This window comes from Aulonocara stuartgranti (assembly GCF_965226115.1).
Source record: "Aulonocara stuartgranti genome assembly, chromosome: 11".
NCBI lineage: Eukaryota > Metazoa > Chordata > Actinopteri > Cichliformes > Cichlidae > Aulonocara > Aulonocara stuartgranti.
Window position 1 is genome coordinate 33,846,112 of NC_138947.1, and position 15,814 is coordinate 33,861,925.

At 41.4% G+C, this 15,814-nt stretch overlaps 1 protein-coding gene across 1 annotated transcript in view; it reads right to left on the reverse strand.

Moving 5' to 3' along the window:
- Positions 1–291: 291 nt before the first annotated feature.
- pomgnt2 (protein O-linked mannose N-acetylglucosaminyltransferase 2 (beta 1,4-)) overlaps positions 292–15,814 on the reverse strand; it is a 28,886-nt gene continuing 13,363 nt past the window's right edge. The window contains exon 2 of the mRNA XM_082550843.1: positions 292–4,254. Within this exon, the coding sequence (XP_082406969.1) occupies positions 2,358–4,166 (1,809 nt within the window). The 5' untranslated portion in view covers positions 4,167–4,254 and the 3' untranslated portion in view covers positions 292–2,357. The remainder of the gene's footprint in view (positions 4,255–15,814) is intronic.

Here is a 15,814-nt window from a genome sequence, read left to right on the forward strand (position 1 = left end):
AGAAAATGAATGACATTCAGTGACTTATGGACAAAATAACTGCTCCCAGCACAAAGTCAGTGGGACAGACACCTCCAGTGTGAATGCAGCTTTAAAACACAAAGGGGAACGAGCATCTCTGATTGGCAAACACTATGATGACACTAGGTATGAACTCAGTATGTCCTGTAAAAATAAATATACATGTTCATTATCGAAAAAATACACCAGCACATCTAGTTCTGTGTCAGCTTATAATATTACCTGACTGATAAATCATGGAGCTATAACAGATATCACAGACAAGAAAGCTAAGAAATAAGCTTCTTTATTCAATCACACTCACTGAAAAAAAAAAAAACTATTTGCTAACAGAAAACAGAGACTCGTGTTTTACTCGGCACATACAGAGATACACAGAAATCTAATCAACAACACTAACACATACATATCTAATCAATCACATCCTGAACACACAGTAGTTGCTTAAAATAATCTCTTGAACATGCAGTGATAAACAACTGCATATGAAAAGTGGAGGAAAACAGAAAAGGCATGAAAATAAAAGCAAAAAGGAGCAGCAGCCACAACATTGCAGGGGGGACATCATAAAGTGTACAGTAAGGAAAATGGCGCAATCTCAACAATATAAGTCATTATTCTGATGGCAGTGTTTTGCCATTCCATAAAACATCTCTTGCTACATTCCTACTATGACATAGTTTCACCTCCATTTAAAGATTTATCAGTACATTTGTGCACTGGAGCTACCCACATGCAGTATTTAATTTGCAGACTACACTAAAACATGTTTAACAGGCAGCTGTTTCCAGCTAAAATTCAATATTAGTATTTTAGTATTTATTTATTTATTGTCATTGTCAAGAACAATGAAATTGCGTTTGGGGCTTCCATACAACCCAAAAAAAAAAGAAGAAAATAATAAATACCTTTAGACTTCCTTATACCAGCCAGAAAACCTTAGAGGAATGTAAGTTAAAAGACACATAACTGGGAATTTTATCCTAATTAACAGAGGTTCACACAAGGCTGTGAAACACTAAGCTGCAAAAATACCTTGTTAGATTAAGGAAAATGCTTTTTACACAAGGCAGTGAAATCCAACTGTCCAGCAGCAAACTGCTGGATACAGCAGGGAAAATGCTTAACGCTAATTACAGCCTGGCGTAACAGATATACACTCGAGAAAATGATAATATTACAGTTGTAATTACTGCCAATTAGAGAAAAATTAATTATTTATGAAGGAATTTATTTAAGCAGGAAAACAGAGAGAAGTGATTTGTTACCGGGCAGTGTGGAGCTATAAATATTACATAAGAGGAACTAATCTAAAGATATTAAACTCTACGATATGTTCTGAAATGACTTGACTGTGAATTTCCAAGACACTGATTACTGCTGTATTGTGAAACTGTTGCATTATCTGTGAGTCCTTCGTGACATTTTTGGAAGCAGTGTTAAACTTAGCAAATATTAGAAAAGAGCTCTATGATCTGAGGTGGCTGACATGAACGATGAGTAGCTGAAACCATGTGAAAAAGGTTGCTTTGGTTTTGACTAGATCCTGTAAATGACTGTGTATGGAATTTAACAATTGTGAGGCAAAAGACGCCACACAAAAAGTTAGGCCTGGTACTAGAAGTAATATGTATTTTAATTGCATATCAATTTTAATTCCATTTAGATTGCATAGTCTTAACATAAAGCAATAAATGTAATTGTAAAAAATGTGTCAAACAGTATTTATTTGTCAGTAAGACTACATCTTACTGACAAATATGCATTACATTATTTTTATTACTTTACATTTAAACTATGTAAAAAACGAGTAGAATCAAAATTTTTGTGCAATTAAATTATATAATCTTAAATATCAGGCCTGAATATTTTTTTCCCCAAACGGACACCATGAAAACACACACACACGCACCAATAGTCAAAAACCATTTTTTTAAAAAATCGTATTCTAAAATGTCTTTTGTTCCTTACAGAGAAACTACATTGCATACTGTAAAAGGTAAAGAACCAGTGTTTTGACTAACACATAAAACATTTTATATATTATTTTTCACAAATAAATCTGCTGATCTGAATTCTAGTTTTATTAGAAGAGACAAAGTTTTTTGCACTTTCTTTCTAAATATAAGCGATGAACTTTTCATTCGTTTCTGGCCGTTTCTGACCGTGGTTCTTCTGCAGTTCATCCCAGGCTGAGCATGGAAACAGCACCATGCAACAGCCATTTTACAGACCATAATCCAACAGAGTCCCCCTTTTCCAAAGTGATTGACTGAAACAGTGACTTCACCATTATATGAAACTGCACAAACAAACAAGCAGGCCTTGTGCTCACACTAGGTCCTGCATGTAAGAACATCAGCAAAGGGGCCTAATAGATTCTTGTTGAAGATGCACCTAACCCACACCAGGTAAGTGGTGAAGGGCTTAATGTTTTCTGAAAACGTGTAGTTCTGCTGGGGAAGGATATAAGGCATGTAGGTGTTCTCTCCCTGCTCCTGGATCCACACCTCGTACTTCACCTCTCTCACTTTTAAGAATTTCAAATTCCATGGGATCTGCCAAGAGACTGTGAGTTTAGCCTCATTAGTGGTTTGTACTGAAGTTTGACATTTAGGTTCTCTGACCCGGCCCGGATGGACCGTGCTGGCCACCTTGGCCTTTTTTAAGCTGGGCTTGGTCTTCATGCCTTCTTTGAGGACTTCCAGAAAGGATGGGATGTCCACTAAAGTGTCCTGATAGATCCGGAAGAGCCACTCTGGGTTGCGGCAGCAAAGGTGCCTGGGGACTTCCTTGCTTGCCTGGATCCGATCCTGCTCCTCTTTGTCCAAGTGAGCAATGCCTCCTTGTTCCCAGGGTCTGTCTGGGTGGGTGACAGTATTCTCCTCCTTAGTGTTCCTCCAGGAGATGTAGTGAATGTCCATGCCTGGAAGGGAGGCAAGAGTTTTATATGGTGTATACTGCTCAGGGTTCACAGCAAAAGGGAACAGCTCCACCACAGCAGCACCTCTAGGGAGGAAGAGTGAGGTGATAAGCTGAGCTCCATGCATGCTGACCAACATGGAAGCGCCACTGATGACCTGTACAATACTGGGAAAAGACTGCTCTTCCAAGGACACTGTGACCACTCTCATCTGAAACTCTTGGGCCAGCGCCATGATTACCTCTGCTTCATTCAGTATAAGTCTTGTTGTTGACCGACTGAAAACGACAATGTAGTCATCCTTCTTCTCTTTCTCCTTCTCATCCTCACCGCTTCCTCCCTCCTTCTCCATCTCCTCTACCCTTGTAATGTTCATTTTGTCCATCAGAGCTCTGGCAAACTGCCTGATCTCATTGCCTGAGACCAAGATGTTAGCTTTGGGCCCCTGTGGCTGGACAAAGCCATATTGGTACCAGGTAGTCATTTTGGACAAGCCAACATAAGATTTAGTAAAGCACATGAGCTTTCCAAAGTTCTTAAGCTGTTCTTTGAGAAGCGGTTGCTTACTACTGAGAAGACGGTAAAGGTCAAAGTGTGGGCCTTCGCTCCAGCCCTCCATGAACACAAGACGAGCCTCGTCATCCAAATCTGAATACTGGTTCATGGTATAGTAGGCTGGGAGGAGGTCGTCGTGGAATACATGCATGAGGTTATCAGGATTAAACCGATTCAGGATCAGTGTTATATCTGGTACAAACACAGGCTTGGGCATAAACTTTAAAGCAGCAGCTGGGAGCTCTAGAAAGTTGAAATATTGGGTATTGTGATCTTCTACTGAAGACAAGTCCAGCAGGGCAGGTTGGAAACGTCTGGACCCCAGGTTAGGCAGCATGACAGAGGAATTGGAATGGAAGAACACAAACTCCTCTGCCTCAGAGCTGTAACAGAGGTAGTCAAAGCGGCAGATGCGGTCAGTGTGCATCTTCCCAGTGCAGACCATGCGGGTGCCGTGTTCCTGAAGCGCCTGCAGAGCAACATGGTAGTCGATACGGGCCTGTGAGACCTCCTGGGACTGCTGTGTCATATGCAGCTCTTCCTCCAACAGAGCAGCATGCTCACTCAGCTTGGAATATTTCCAAAGCAGAGCTGCGACCACAGAGACCAGCAGACCATTAACAAGTGCACCCACACTCATCCTGCAACCTGCCACTGAAGCCCGCATCACTGCTGCTGCTTAGGACCCACCTCCTGACGCCAACTGGCCTCCAACCTCAGACGGAGGCGACGAGACATCCGCTGCCAGGAGCAGACTTAAAGAAGGGGAAGAAGAGATGAGCACAAGTTAAAATATAGACATTAAAAAATCTATTTAAAAATAAAATAAAATTTAAAAAAAGGCATTGTTGCTACAAGCAATTATCTAATCAACAATATAGCACACAGAGGACAGCTATGATATAATAACCAAATTAATAGTCAGACCTATAAGGTTGCAGTGCTTTTTATGTAAGCAACACAATATCTGGTGATTCATCTGAACGGATCTCAGCTCTCACCTTTGGGAATAGCAGCTGTTTACCTAAGCGAACAAATGAGACATTTTCCTAACCTTACATCCTCTGTCACCCTCCCTGAATATGTCAAGACAAATTACAGTGCGAGGAGGCAGAGAGAAAGGAACAACACTATTGCTTTCAACTCTACTCATCTGCATACTGAGAGAACAAGTGAGTCATTGAGAGACTCAAAATCAAACCAGCAGCTAATAGCAAGCAGCTGCCAGCAGACACACGGCAGCTAGCATGCTAAATACCTACTTCAGGGCCAGCTTGGTTAAAACAACAGTTACTACAATAATCAATTACTTAACATGCTATTCCTAATTTTGAATGATATATGTACCCAGAGGAGGAGGTTAAATTTAAATGTATACTTTGGTATGCCATGCAATAAGTAATAATTTTATAAAAGGCATTTAGAGAGTGAATCGTCCCCTCTCTACAACAGGTCTTGTGACGCAAAGCAAACTAAATTAGGTCAGACAAAACTAAGAATGCACACACGCAAATTAAGCAAATTGTCAAGAACAACACATCGACATGAACCTAGCCTGGGAAAATGTTTGTTTTTTTAGATATAAATGGGTCCTGACCTTGGAAAGAAGATGGTGATCTTCTTTCCAAGGTCAGGACCCATTTATAACTTGCAATGTATGTACTGCTCTAACACTTTTCCAGTACTTTATTTTATCTTGTTCACTGCATCATTTCGTTCCTGTTATGTCATATAAAATTTGCACTTTTGTTTTTTGCTCCCTTGTTGTTGCCCTCCTGGACTCCCCGAGTTTCTTGCATGCTGTCTCTCTTCAGCAGGAGTCGACCTGACTCCCTGGGCTATTTTTGACATCCATGCAAGTACAATATGTTATTGTCAATAGGGTCATTTTTTGTGATCAACCTGAATACACACGGGCACAATATAGGCAAAACTCCCAAACACAAAATTAACAACGTAGTGCATGCTGTACAGTGTAGCGAGGAATGCTCAGACCTCCAGACTGAAGAGACCAAACAGCCACTTCATAATGCACAACACAGAAGAGCCACCTTAACGGGACAAGACTCGGCTGTCTATCTGCATCTAAAGGACAAAGGTCACTCTTTCAAGGATGCCAATGTTCACATTTTGGACAGAGAAGACAGATGGTTTGAAAGAGGAGTGAAAGAAGCCATCTATGTCCACTGTGAGCGACCATCTTTGAACAGAGGCGATGGTTTACGACACCAACTGTCTGCCATTGATAACCGCCCAATCATGATGGGGTTGGGCTAGGCTTCACAATGGGTTCACCCGAAACCTTGGCTGATTGTAACCCACACCCGTTTTCATACCTTGGCTCGTGTGATTAGGTAGAGGATCAATAGGGGGTCCATGACCCTCTTGTGGACACTCCCATAGGGCTTAAAATCTGGGACCATTTCAAATAAATAAGGCAAAGAAGGAAGGAAACAAAGACACACATGGACTGCCACAGCTGAAAGAAAACAGGAAAACAGATTTAACCTGCACATGATTGATGACTGCTTATTTTCATTCTAATCCGATGAGCCCATGATGATGACTACTGAAACCCTGAACCTTCCTTCCTCCAAAACATGGTCCTAAGAGCAATTGGTGGTTCTTTAAGTTTCCCTGAAGATGTTTCACCTCTCATCCGTGAAGCTTGAAGAGATGAAATTTAAAGAACACTTTTCTTTCAAAGCTCCTTAGACTATGATGACCTGGATGACTGAGAACCTTTGCAGACAAATATAAGCAGTTCAAAACGCAGCAATGAACAGCTGCTGCAGAGAATAAAGAAGGGTTGCACCGTCTCGACCTACTCTAGGTCTTAGGCAAAGTCTGCCACAATATGGCACTCTATGTCCAAGGTTTTAAAAGTTGAAGCATCTCGTTTTATTATTTTGTTCTCCGGATGATGACCAGGACAGTATGTCGCTAGCTGGGATGTATCTTGACCAATCTGATGATCATAGCATTTATCTCTTCAGCTAGCTTCATAATTCTCATACAACAATTCTGGTTTTATAAATGTCACTAGCTCATCTTTATTTTCCAAGCTGCTGTCTTTAAAGCCCAAAATGTTACTCTGCAATATACACTAACGGTCATAAGTCTTAGAACACCCCAATTTTTCCAGTTATTCATTCCAATTCAAGTCGTTCAAGTCCAATGAATAGGTTGAAATGGTACAAAGGTAAGTGGTGAACACCCAGAGGTTAAAAAAAAAGGGGTAAGGTTACCAAAACTGAAAAATAATGTACACTTCAGAGTTATACAAAAACACCTTTTTCAGGGAACACAAAATGCGTTAACAATTTAAAGCTGCAGCAATGGAGGTTGACCAAGCCTTAAAGCTGGTGCTACTAATTCCTACAGCTGTTCTAACTTTTCTGGATTACTTACAACCCCCTCTGTCTGCATAAAAGCAGTGTTGGAACACACTGTGATACCGTACCCTCGTGAGCATCAATTGAACAGTATTGTACTGCAGAAAGTAGTGTGTTATTACAAAAATGGCGAGAAAAAGGCAATTAACAACGGAAAAGAGACAGACCTAGGGCTGCTCGATTATGGCAAAAATGATAATCACAATTATTTTCACTGAAATTGAGATCACAATTATTTGACGATATTTATTTAACCCTTTAAGACCTACTATAGAACCAAGTCCACCAGAGCTTATATATATTTTTTTTTTATATGCTGTAGTGCCATTTGTGGGAGCATTTCAAGTTGCTATACATCAATACAACTGTTATAGCCCATATTTTAATAATATGTATGCATTAAGTCCATAGTAATTACATAAATTGCAAAAAAGTGCAATAAACTACAAAAAAAATTGAAAATCGCTTTTGTTTTGTTTACATATATTTCTACTTGGAGAAATTTAAGAGGTTTATCCCTCAAAACTTTAAATACAATAAAGTTGCAAAAAATAGTTTCCCACCACAGGAAATTTATTTTGAGTGTCTTCATAGTTTTATTTTGGAGATACAGCAATTTTTATATACTGCAGGAAAAACAAAAAACAATCCTATGATGCAAATTTGCAAAGAAAACAGCATGTGCATCATTTCACTGTGGGAAGTGTTACGAACAGCTGATAGGAACGGCAAAGCGTGTTTCTGGAATATTATGTTTTTGTTCCTGCAAGCGCTTTTTATGCAATTTTTGCAAGGTATATGTGGAACGAAACCGTGACCGAGGACAAGCTGATGGCATAAGATGTAAGTACAACTCCTCCGGTTTCATATGCAAAACAAATTATTGCGCTAGCTTACACGGTTCAGGTTCTACAGGGATTTAACAATAGTTACGCAAAACGGAGCTTACTGCTCTGACCGGCTTTAAAGGGTTAACAATGACTTTAAAAAAATAATATAAAATAGTGTGCAACACCACTGAAGTTTTTTTTTTTTAAACTCTCTTTTCAACCAACGGCAGTCACTCTCCAAATAACTTTTGCTTAGCTTTCCGAGCTTCCCTCGGGTCCTCTTAATCAGCGGTCTCCAACCTTTTTTGCGCCACGGACTGGTTTATGCCCGACAATATTTTCACGGACCGGCCTTTAAGGTGTCGCGGATAAATGAGGGAGGGGCTAATAATCGGCTCAGTCATTTTTAATGATCGTTGAAAGCCCAGATCGTAATCGTGATTAAAATTCGATTAATTGAGCAGCCCTAGACAGACCATCATAACACTTAAAAATGCAAGTCTTTCCTACAGAGAAATTGCAAAGAAAGACAAGGTGTCAGTGAGTACAGTTTTCTTTTATCATCAAGAAACACTCAGACACTGGGGCAATCTCTGACAGAAAGGTGTCTGCCAGACCCAAAGCCACAACTGAATCAGAGGACAAGTTTCTGAGAGCTAACAGCTTGCGTGGTAGGTGGCTCACAGGCAACAGCTTCAAGCACAGCTTAATAATGGTCGTAATAAGTAAGCCTCACCTGTTTAATCAAAATTTGAAATCTTTGGTTCATCACACAGGATCTTTGTATGCCTTTAAGTAGGCGAAAGGATAGCTCCACTGTCAAACATAAAGGAGGAAGTGTGATGGTCTGGGGCTGTTTTGCTGGATCCAGGGTCGGTGACTTGTGCAGAGTAAGAGGCACCCTGAACAAAAACGGCTATCACAGCACTCTGCAGCACCATGCAGTACCCTCTGGCATACACCTAGTTGGTCAGGGGTTTATCCTACAGCAAGATAATGACCTAAAACATAAGTCCAAGCTTTGCCAGAACTACCTCTGGAGAAAAAGAAACTTCTAAGCTTGAAAACATTGAGTGACCAGCACAGTCTCCAGACTTCATCAAACTGGTTTGGGATTAAATGGACAGAAGAGTGAAAGCAAAGCAACCTACAGGTGCCACACATTTATGGGAAGCTCTGCTGATAAGGGAAGAACTTTGTGAAGAATATTTGATTTCAATTGCAGAAAGCATGCCACAGGTGAGTTCAGCTGTTATAGCTGCCAAAGGTGGCTACTTTGATGAGTCAAAAGTTTAAAATACATTTTGGCCGATAAATTAATTCCTTTTTTTTTTTCTTCTTTTTTTAACTCCAACTGCTTATTTGTACTATGCTTTCATTTCAGAGTGCAATGAGACATTAAATTGTTTAATGTCTCATTGCACTCTTTATTATATAAAAAACTGGAAAAATTGGGATGTTCTAAAACCTTGGACCAGTAGTGTGACATGTAATATACTGTGTGTATGTATATATATATATATATATATATGTCTCAGAATGAGACCCTTGAGCGACAGTTGGAACACATCGCGGAACGGATCACTGCAGTTGTGAGGTCTCAGAATCAAAAGAATGACAACACCATGGAACAGAAAGTTTGATACCATCATGGGGAGGCTCGCGGCTCTCCAACGGGAGATTGAGAGACCAGCATCGGAGTGTTAAAGAGCAGCCTGAAAATTCTCCTGGGCTGCTCGCATGGAAATTTACAAAATCAATATCAAAATTGCGGACTCCCATCACGGCGCCAGCTGCGGCCCAAGGCTGGAGCCGAACACTGATCCCCCCTCCCTTTCCAAACGCCTTCGATGCTTGTGCCCTACCGGGGAAGATGGCAGTCAACTGGACCAGCGCAGACATGCTGCAGGACCGGATGCGCTGTCTACACCGGCTCTCTCTTACCCTTTACCCGCCCCTGTTGCTTGTCTTGTGTTTCTATGGTGTATTGATAGTCATGTGCTTTTTGTGCTGAGGTGTTTTTTCTGTTATCAAACTGTTCTCCCACTAGGAGCTCAGTCTGAGTGGAGTTTTTTTTCTCCTCCTCTTACCTCATGTTATGTATTTTCGTTGTTTTTTTCCTATCAGCCTACCTTTCTGACACGTCTCCCCAATGTGATGTTTGTGTAAAGTTGGTCAGAAGGTTCCTTTGTAAGTGCGCATGCGCCATTAGCGTGCTGCCTGCTGTAACCCTAATTTCCTTCGGGATTAATAAAGTATTCTGATATATATATATATATATATATATATATATATATATATATATATATATATATATATATATATATATATATATATATATATATAAATAAATGTGTGGCGGAAACAAAGTTAGTTTTTATAAGCAGCATCTGCAAACAGTTGCTTTATATGCAAATATATACACTGAACTCAAAAGAGGAAACATGCAGGTCATGAAGACTACAGAGGAAAAGGATTTGTCTTTATTCCCCTCAAAAAAAAACATTCCTTTCTGTAAAATAAGCCGATAAATGCATATGCATCAACACTACAATGAGCGGGTGGAGGGAGGTTTGGAGTCTTCTCCCACCCCCATTCTCTGCGGCCTGCTGGAGCGGGAGGGCTAGTAGGAGGAGTTGGCCGTCCGACTGCGGTCTGGGGTGTGGGGCCTCCCTGCTGCTGCGGAGTCGGGGTGGTCTGCCTCTCCCCACCGCAGGGAAAAGGGTAACACCACCTGGGTCTGGGTGCAATTCCCCCCTCCAGGGGCAAGGTTACCTAGACCCGGTTTGTAGAGTACGCTTGGGGAGTGTGATCGTGTGTACAGCGTCTCTTCATGTCTGTCTCCACGTTGGTTGAGTGTGGAGTGAGTGCATATGAGAGCATGAGGGTGGGAATGGATGTTTGTGTCTGTGGGTGCCTGTATGTCTGTGTCTATATGTCAGGTTGGGTATCAGACGCCACCTCTCTGGGGACACCTCAGGCCCTCCAAGGTTTGGAGGCCTATCTCCCCCTACCACCACTTCCCCTGCCGGTGGCGGACTCCCTCAGGTGTCGGTGTGTTGGTGGTTCTTTGTGTCTGGGGGTGGGCGTCCGGGTACACACCGGCTCACTCCTTGGCGGCCGCTTGTCGGGGCCTGGGGCCTGGGGCTCGCTCGGGCCCCTTTGGAGGTGGGGTGCCCCCGGCCTCTCGGCCTGGGGCTCGGTCACTCAGGCACAGCTGGGGGCCGGCGGAGCTCACGGGCGCGTCACTGCAACTCCCCCTGACTTCTGCTCCACGGCTGCTGGGCGAGCCCTCATCTGGGACTCTCCTCAGCTCTTACTGGAACAGTGGCGCGGCTGCCCCTCTGTTGGTCTTCCACGGTCTCTTGTGTTCTGGGGGCCTCTGGATGTCTGGAGTTTTGATCTCCTCCATACCCGCTTCACACCCTGGAGGACGGGGCTGTGGCCCCCCCACACTCCCTAGCAGATCATTACATGGAGAAACCTTTGGAATGCAAGCATGCTGATCCACACAGGTATGCACACATGGGTATTCACAGACGCGGACTAAAGCTTTCTTGGCTGCTGTCTCAAAGCACACTGTGCGCTGTCTATCTTGCGTGCTGCACAATATCGTTTATTATTTAGTAAATATTGATATCTATGACTAGCTAGTTTATTGTGATGGTGCTTTGTTTTCTCTATTATTATGTTGCTCTTTGTTGTTTGCTGTCTCCTCTGTTTGTTTTTTTTGTTTGTTTGTTTTTTTCTCCATACAGGTGACCCAGGAGTTCTTTTTTTTTTTTCTCTCTCTTCCCCCCCCTCTCACCGTCTCTTCTCCCCTTTGGTTTTCTTTCTTCCTCTCCCCCTCTTTCTCTCATTCATTCCCCCTGTCCTATTTATAAAAATAAAAAAATAAAAAAAAAAAATAAAAAAAAAATGACAAAGGATGAACTGAAGCTCTGCCATCACGTAATGTCGCATACTGCTGTTTCTGATGTCATTTAAGAAAAAAAAAAAAAAAAATAAGCCGATAAAGAATGCTTAATGCCATTTCCCATGACTAAATGTCACAGAAGAAGCACGATGAATGGGAGTCAAAGCACCATATACAGAAGCATCACATTGATGCTGATGCAGCAGTAAAAATAAAGTCAAACGAAGTGTGAAGAGGAGGCTGCTAGTGAGGCTAACATTAGGCTGGCAGCCTGCATGCGCTGTTTGCTCCACAACGACATGGGTGCGCAAGACAAGGCTTGCAGTGCCAGCAGTCCTGTTTAATCTCCCTGACTGCACACTGGCTCCCACAGGGATGCATGTGAATGCCCCCTGCAATTTGACTGAGCCAAGAAACCAAAGGCTTCAAAATGTCAAAGCAGTGGCTTTGACATTTTGATGCTGTGGTGTCTTGCAGTGGCAAGACACCACAGCATGCACAAAACACTCTCATTTGCATCGCTATGTATTACAGGCTGCAAACAGAGACCTGAACAACTGTAAGCTGCTTCCTGGATCTGGTCACATCACAGAGCTAAAGTAAATCCAAAACATGGAAGTGCTTTCCAAAGTCTGATGTCTCTGTGTATACCTACATGTATTTGGAGTCATTTAAACTGACTCTTTGGCAGTGTGATGGAGAGAGCCAATATACTGCCCAAGAATAACAATGTTCAAATAAGGAAAAGGTCACAGCAGTCACCAAATATAATCAAATTTGAGTAAAGGTCTGGCTCCTCAGTAATGGTTATAATACAGAGTCACATTCTTTTTCATATACAGTTGTGGCCAAAGGTTTTGAGAATGACACAAATATTAGTTTTCACAAAGTTTGCTGCTTCAGTGTTTTTAGATCTTTGTGTCAGTTGTTTCTGTGATGTATTGAAGTATAATTACAAGCACTTCATAAGTTTCAAATGCTTTTATTGAGAATTACATCACGTTTATGCAAAAAGTCAATATTTGCAGTGTTGGCCCTTCTTTTTCAAGACCTCTGCAGTTGGCCTTGGCATGTTGTCAATCAACTTCTGGGCCAAATCCTAACTGATGGCAACCCATTCTTTCAAAATCAATGCTTGGAGTTTGTCAGAATTAGTGGGTTTTTGTTTGTCCACCTGCCTCTTGAGGATTGACCACAAGTTCTCAATTGGACTGAGGTCTGGGGAATTCACTGGACATGGACCCAAGATTATTTGTTCCCTGAGCTACTTAGGTATCACTTTGGCCTTATGGCATGGTGATCCATCATGCTGGAAAAGGCATTGTTCTTCATCAAACTGTTTTTGGATGGTTGGAAGAAGTTTGCTGGACTTTCTTGAGTGCCCTGAAGCTGTCTTCACAATAATTAAACCTCTTTCCTTGAAGTTCTTGATGATCTGATAAATGGTTGATTTAGGTGCAGTCTTAGTTGCAACAACATCCTTGCCTGTGAAGCCCTTTTTTTGCAACGCAATGATGGCTACGTGTGTTTCCTTGCAGGTAACCATGTTTAATAGGAAGAACAACGATTTCAAGCATCACCCTCCTTTTAATGCATCCAGTTTGCTATTCTAACTCAGTCAGCATAACATAATAATCTCCAGCCTTGTGCTCGTCAACATTCTCACCTGAGTTGATGAGAACATTATTGAAATGATCTCAGCAGGTCCTTTTATGGCATGAAATGCTGTATGATGAAATGCAGTGGAAATTGAATTTTTGAGATTAAGTTCATTTTCATGGCAAAGAAGGATTTTGCAATTCATCTGATCACTCTCCATAACATTCTAGAGTATATGGAAATTGCTATCATAAAAACTGAAGCAGCAAACTTTGTGAAAACCAGCATTTGTGTCATTCTCAAAACTTTTGGCTACGACTGTACATACTGACTTTTCTACTCTCAATCCAGGAGTCAGAGTTGGTGTGATGATGATGATGACGAAGGACAGTACTATCCAAAATATTGGTCTAAAATTTCCATATGTGGTTAAAGTGATTAAGATCTGGTGACTCTATAAGCCTTAGCATATGGCATTTCATTGATCCGTCCTTTTGAAACTATTAAGTGACTTCTCATGCCCTGTGCATGATGGCACATAGTTATCTCGAAAGACACCTCTCCCTTCACAATAGAAATGGATCGTAGGATAAGGATGATAACTCAGAAACACAGTGCATTGATTTGCTGTGACCATTTCCCCCCAGGACATAGGTGGACCCAATTTGTCCCTGCAAAATGACACTCACAGTTTAACAGACCCAGCAGGACCCCTTCTTATAGACATGGGTTCAGGCTTTTAAAAGGTGTGTTCTGACAAGAAGAGACAAAAGCCCCATTTCCATTAGTACCTACTTGGATCGATCGGTTTACAGAGTTTTCCATAAGGTCATAGTACGTGGTACCAGGTAGGGATGCGCCATATCATACCGTTCACGGTAATACCGGCAACAATAAGAAAATGAAATATCGTGATAGAATATGGGTAAAACGCGCATGCGTGGTGCCTTTGTTTTCATACGCACATGGCTGAAAAAGCATGGCGGCGACGGAGAATGAGAAGGGCGAAAGCAGATCGTTGAATGAAACGGATGAACCAGAATTGGTTTGTAAAAATGCTGCAACTTCAGTGGTGTGGAACTGGTTTAGCTTTAGTCCGTCAGCTCTAATAAAGTTGTGGAGTTGTAAAGTATTTTGTCTAGTGTCAATTATATCGTCAGTTATATCGTTATCGCAAATTTTCAAATGTATATTGTGATAAATGTTTTTGGTCACATCGCCTTGCTCTAGTACCAGGCACTATTTTAGTACCTGCTCCCCCGGGGTTCCAAGCAATTTGAGCAGGTACTAAAATGTCAGACTGCATGTCACCGATTAGCGGATGAGTAGTGTCCCTCCATGAGTCCTGAGAGCGTTTCAAGCAAGCTACATTGTAGCCACAGCTGCCCTGGGGCGCACTGACAGAGGCGAGGCTGCCGGACACTGGCGCCACCGGGCCATCTGACCACCACCGGTAGGCAAACATGGGGTTAGTATCTTGCCCAAGGATATTTGGCATGCAGCCAGGAGGCAGCATGTGTCACAAATTAATTACGTTGCGGGACACCCGGACACATTGCTATGACGACAACCAAGCACGTTAAGTAGTATCGGATTGTAATAGAAAACCAGTCGATACGGGTCGAGTCACGGCGAGTCGATCCAAGTAGGTACTAATGGAAAAGGGGCTTAACAGCACTGGTGACAAGAGACCGCAGAATCTCAACAAAATCCAAGATGCTAGAGATCCCAAGTTATACTTTTCTAAAGTGACTTAAGCATCTATGACAACCAGTCAGCTACAAAAGAATTCATATCAAACCAATCCACTTTATGTGGACAGTGTATAGGGCAGTTTAATTAAAAATATTTAACAATATATCCTTTATTACGGTATAAACAAAATAAAGAGTTGTTCCTCAATATGGATCAAATCATACAGACACTGAAACTTTGCTTTTTTTAAACATTTCCCCTGCTCATTCAGAGATCCTTTCCTACCATGTTTTCTATCTAAAATTGAAAGCCGCATATGAAATATTCAGTGAATATCTTCCTAGCGATGAGCTGTAGGGATGGAGGAATTGTGAACTGAGCAAGAGCGAATGCAATAGCTATGAAAGGCTTACCTGGCCTCAGTCAAATGACTTCATGTCACTTGATGTGCAAATACAGTTTAGCATTACACGAAGTCTGTGTATTTTGTCTCTTAAAAGGTCCCTTTACTTTTTGCAGTTTAATGTCTTGTAGAATTTATTTAAAATAAATTACATTTTCTGTCACGATTCCACACAAAATAATCCCTTCAGATATCACAACTGTAATTACAGCCAAAGTACTGAATTAAGAACGTGAAACACTTCTAAAACCCTTCTGTCGTTATGACTTTAAGCTATTTAAAATGAGAATCAAAACAAAATGTGAAAACAAAATATCTACAAAAAGTGAAGAATATTTGACATTTTCTGATGATACCTTCTACTGCACATTGACCAGTATGAATAAGCCATGACTGTAAGGTTGATTACAATATAAAATGTTCATTTCTTTATGCCATAAAATTGTGTAAAACAATAATGCAATATAATCACAACAT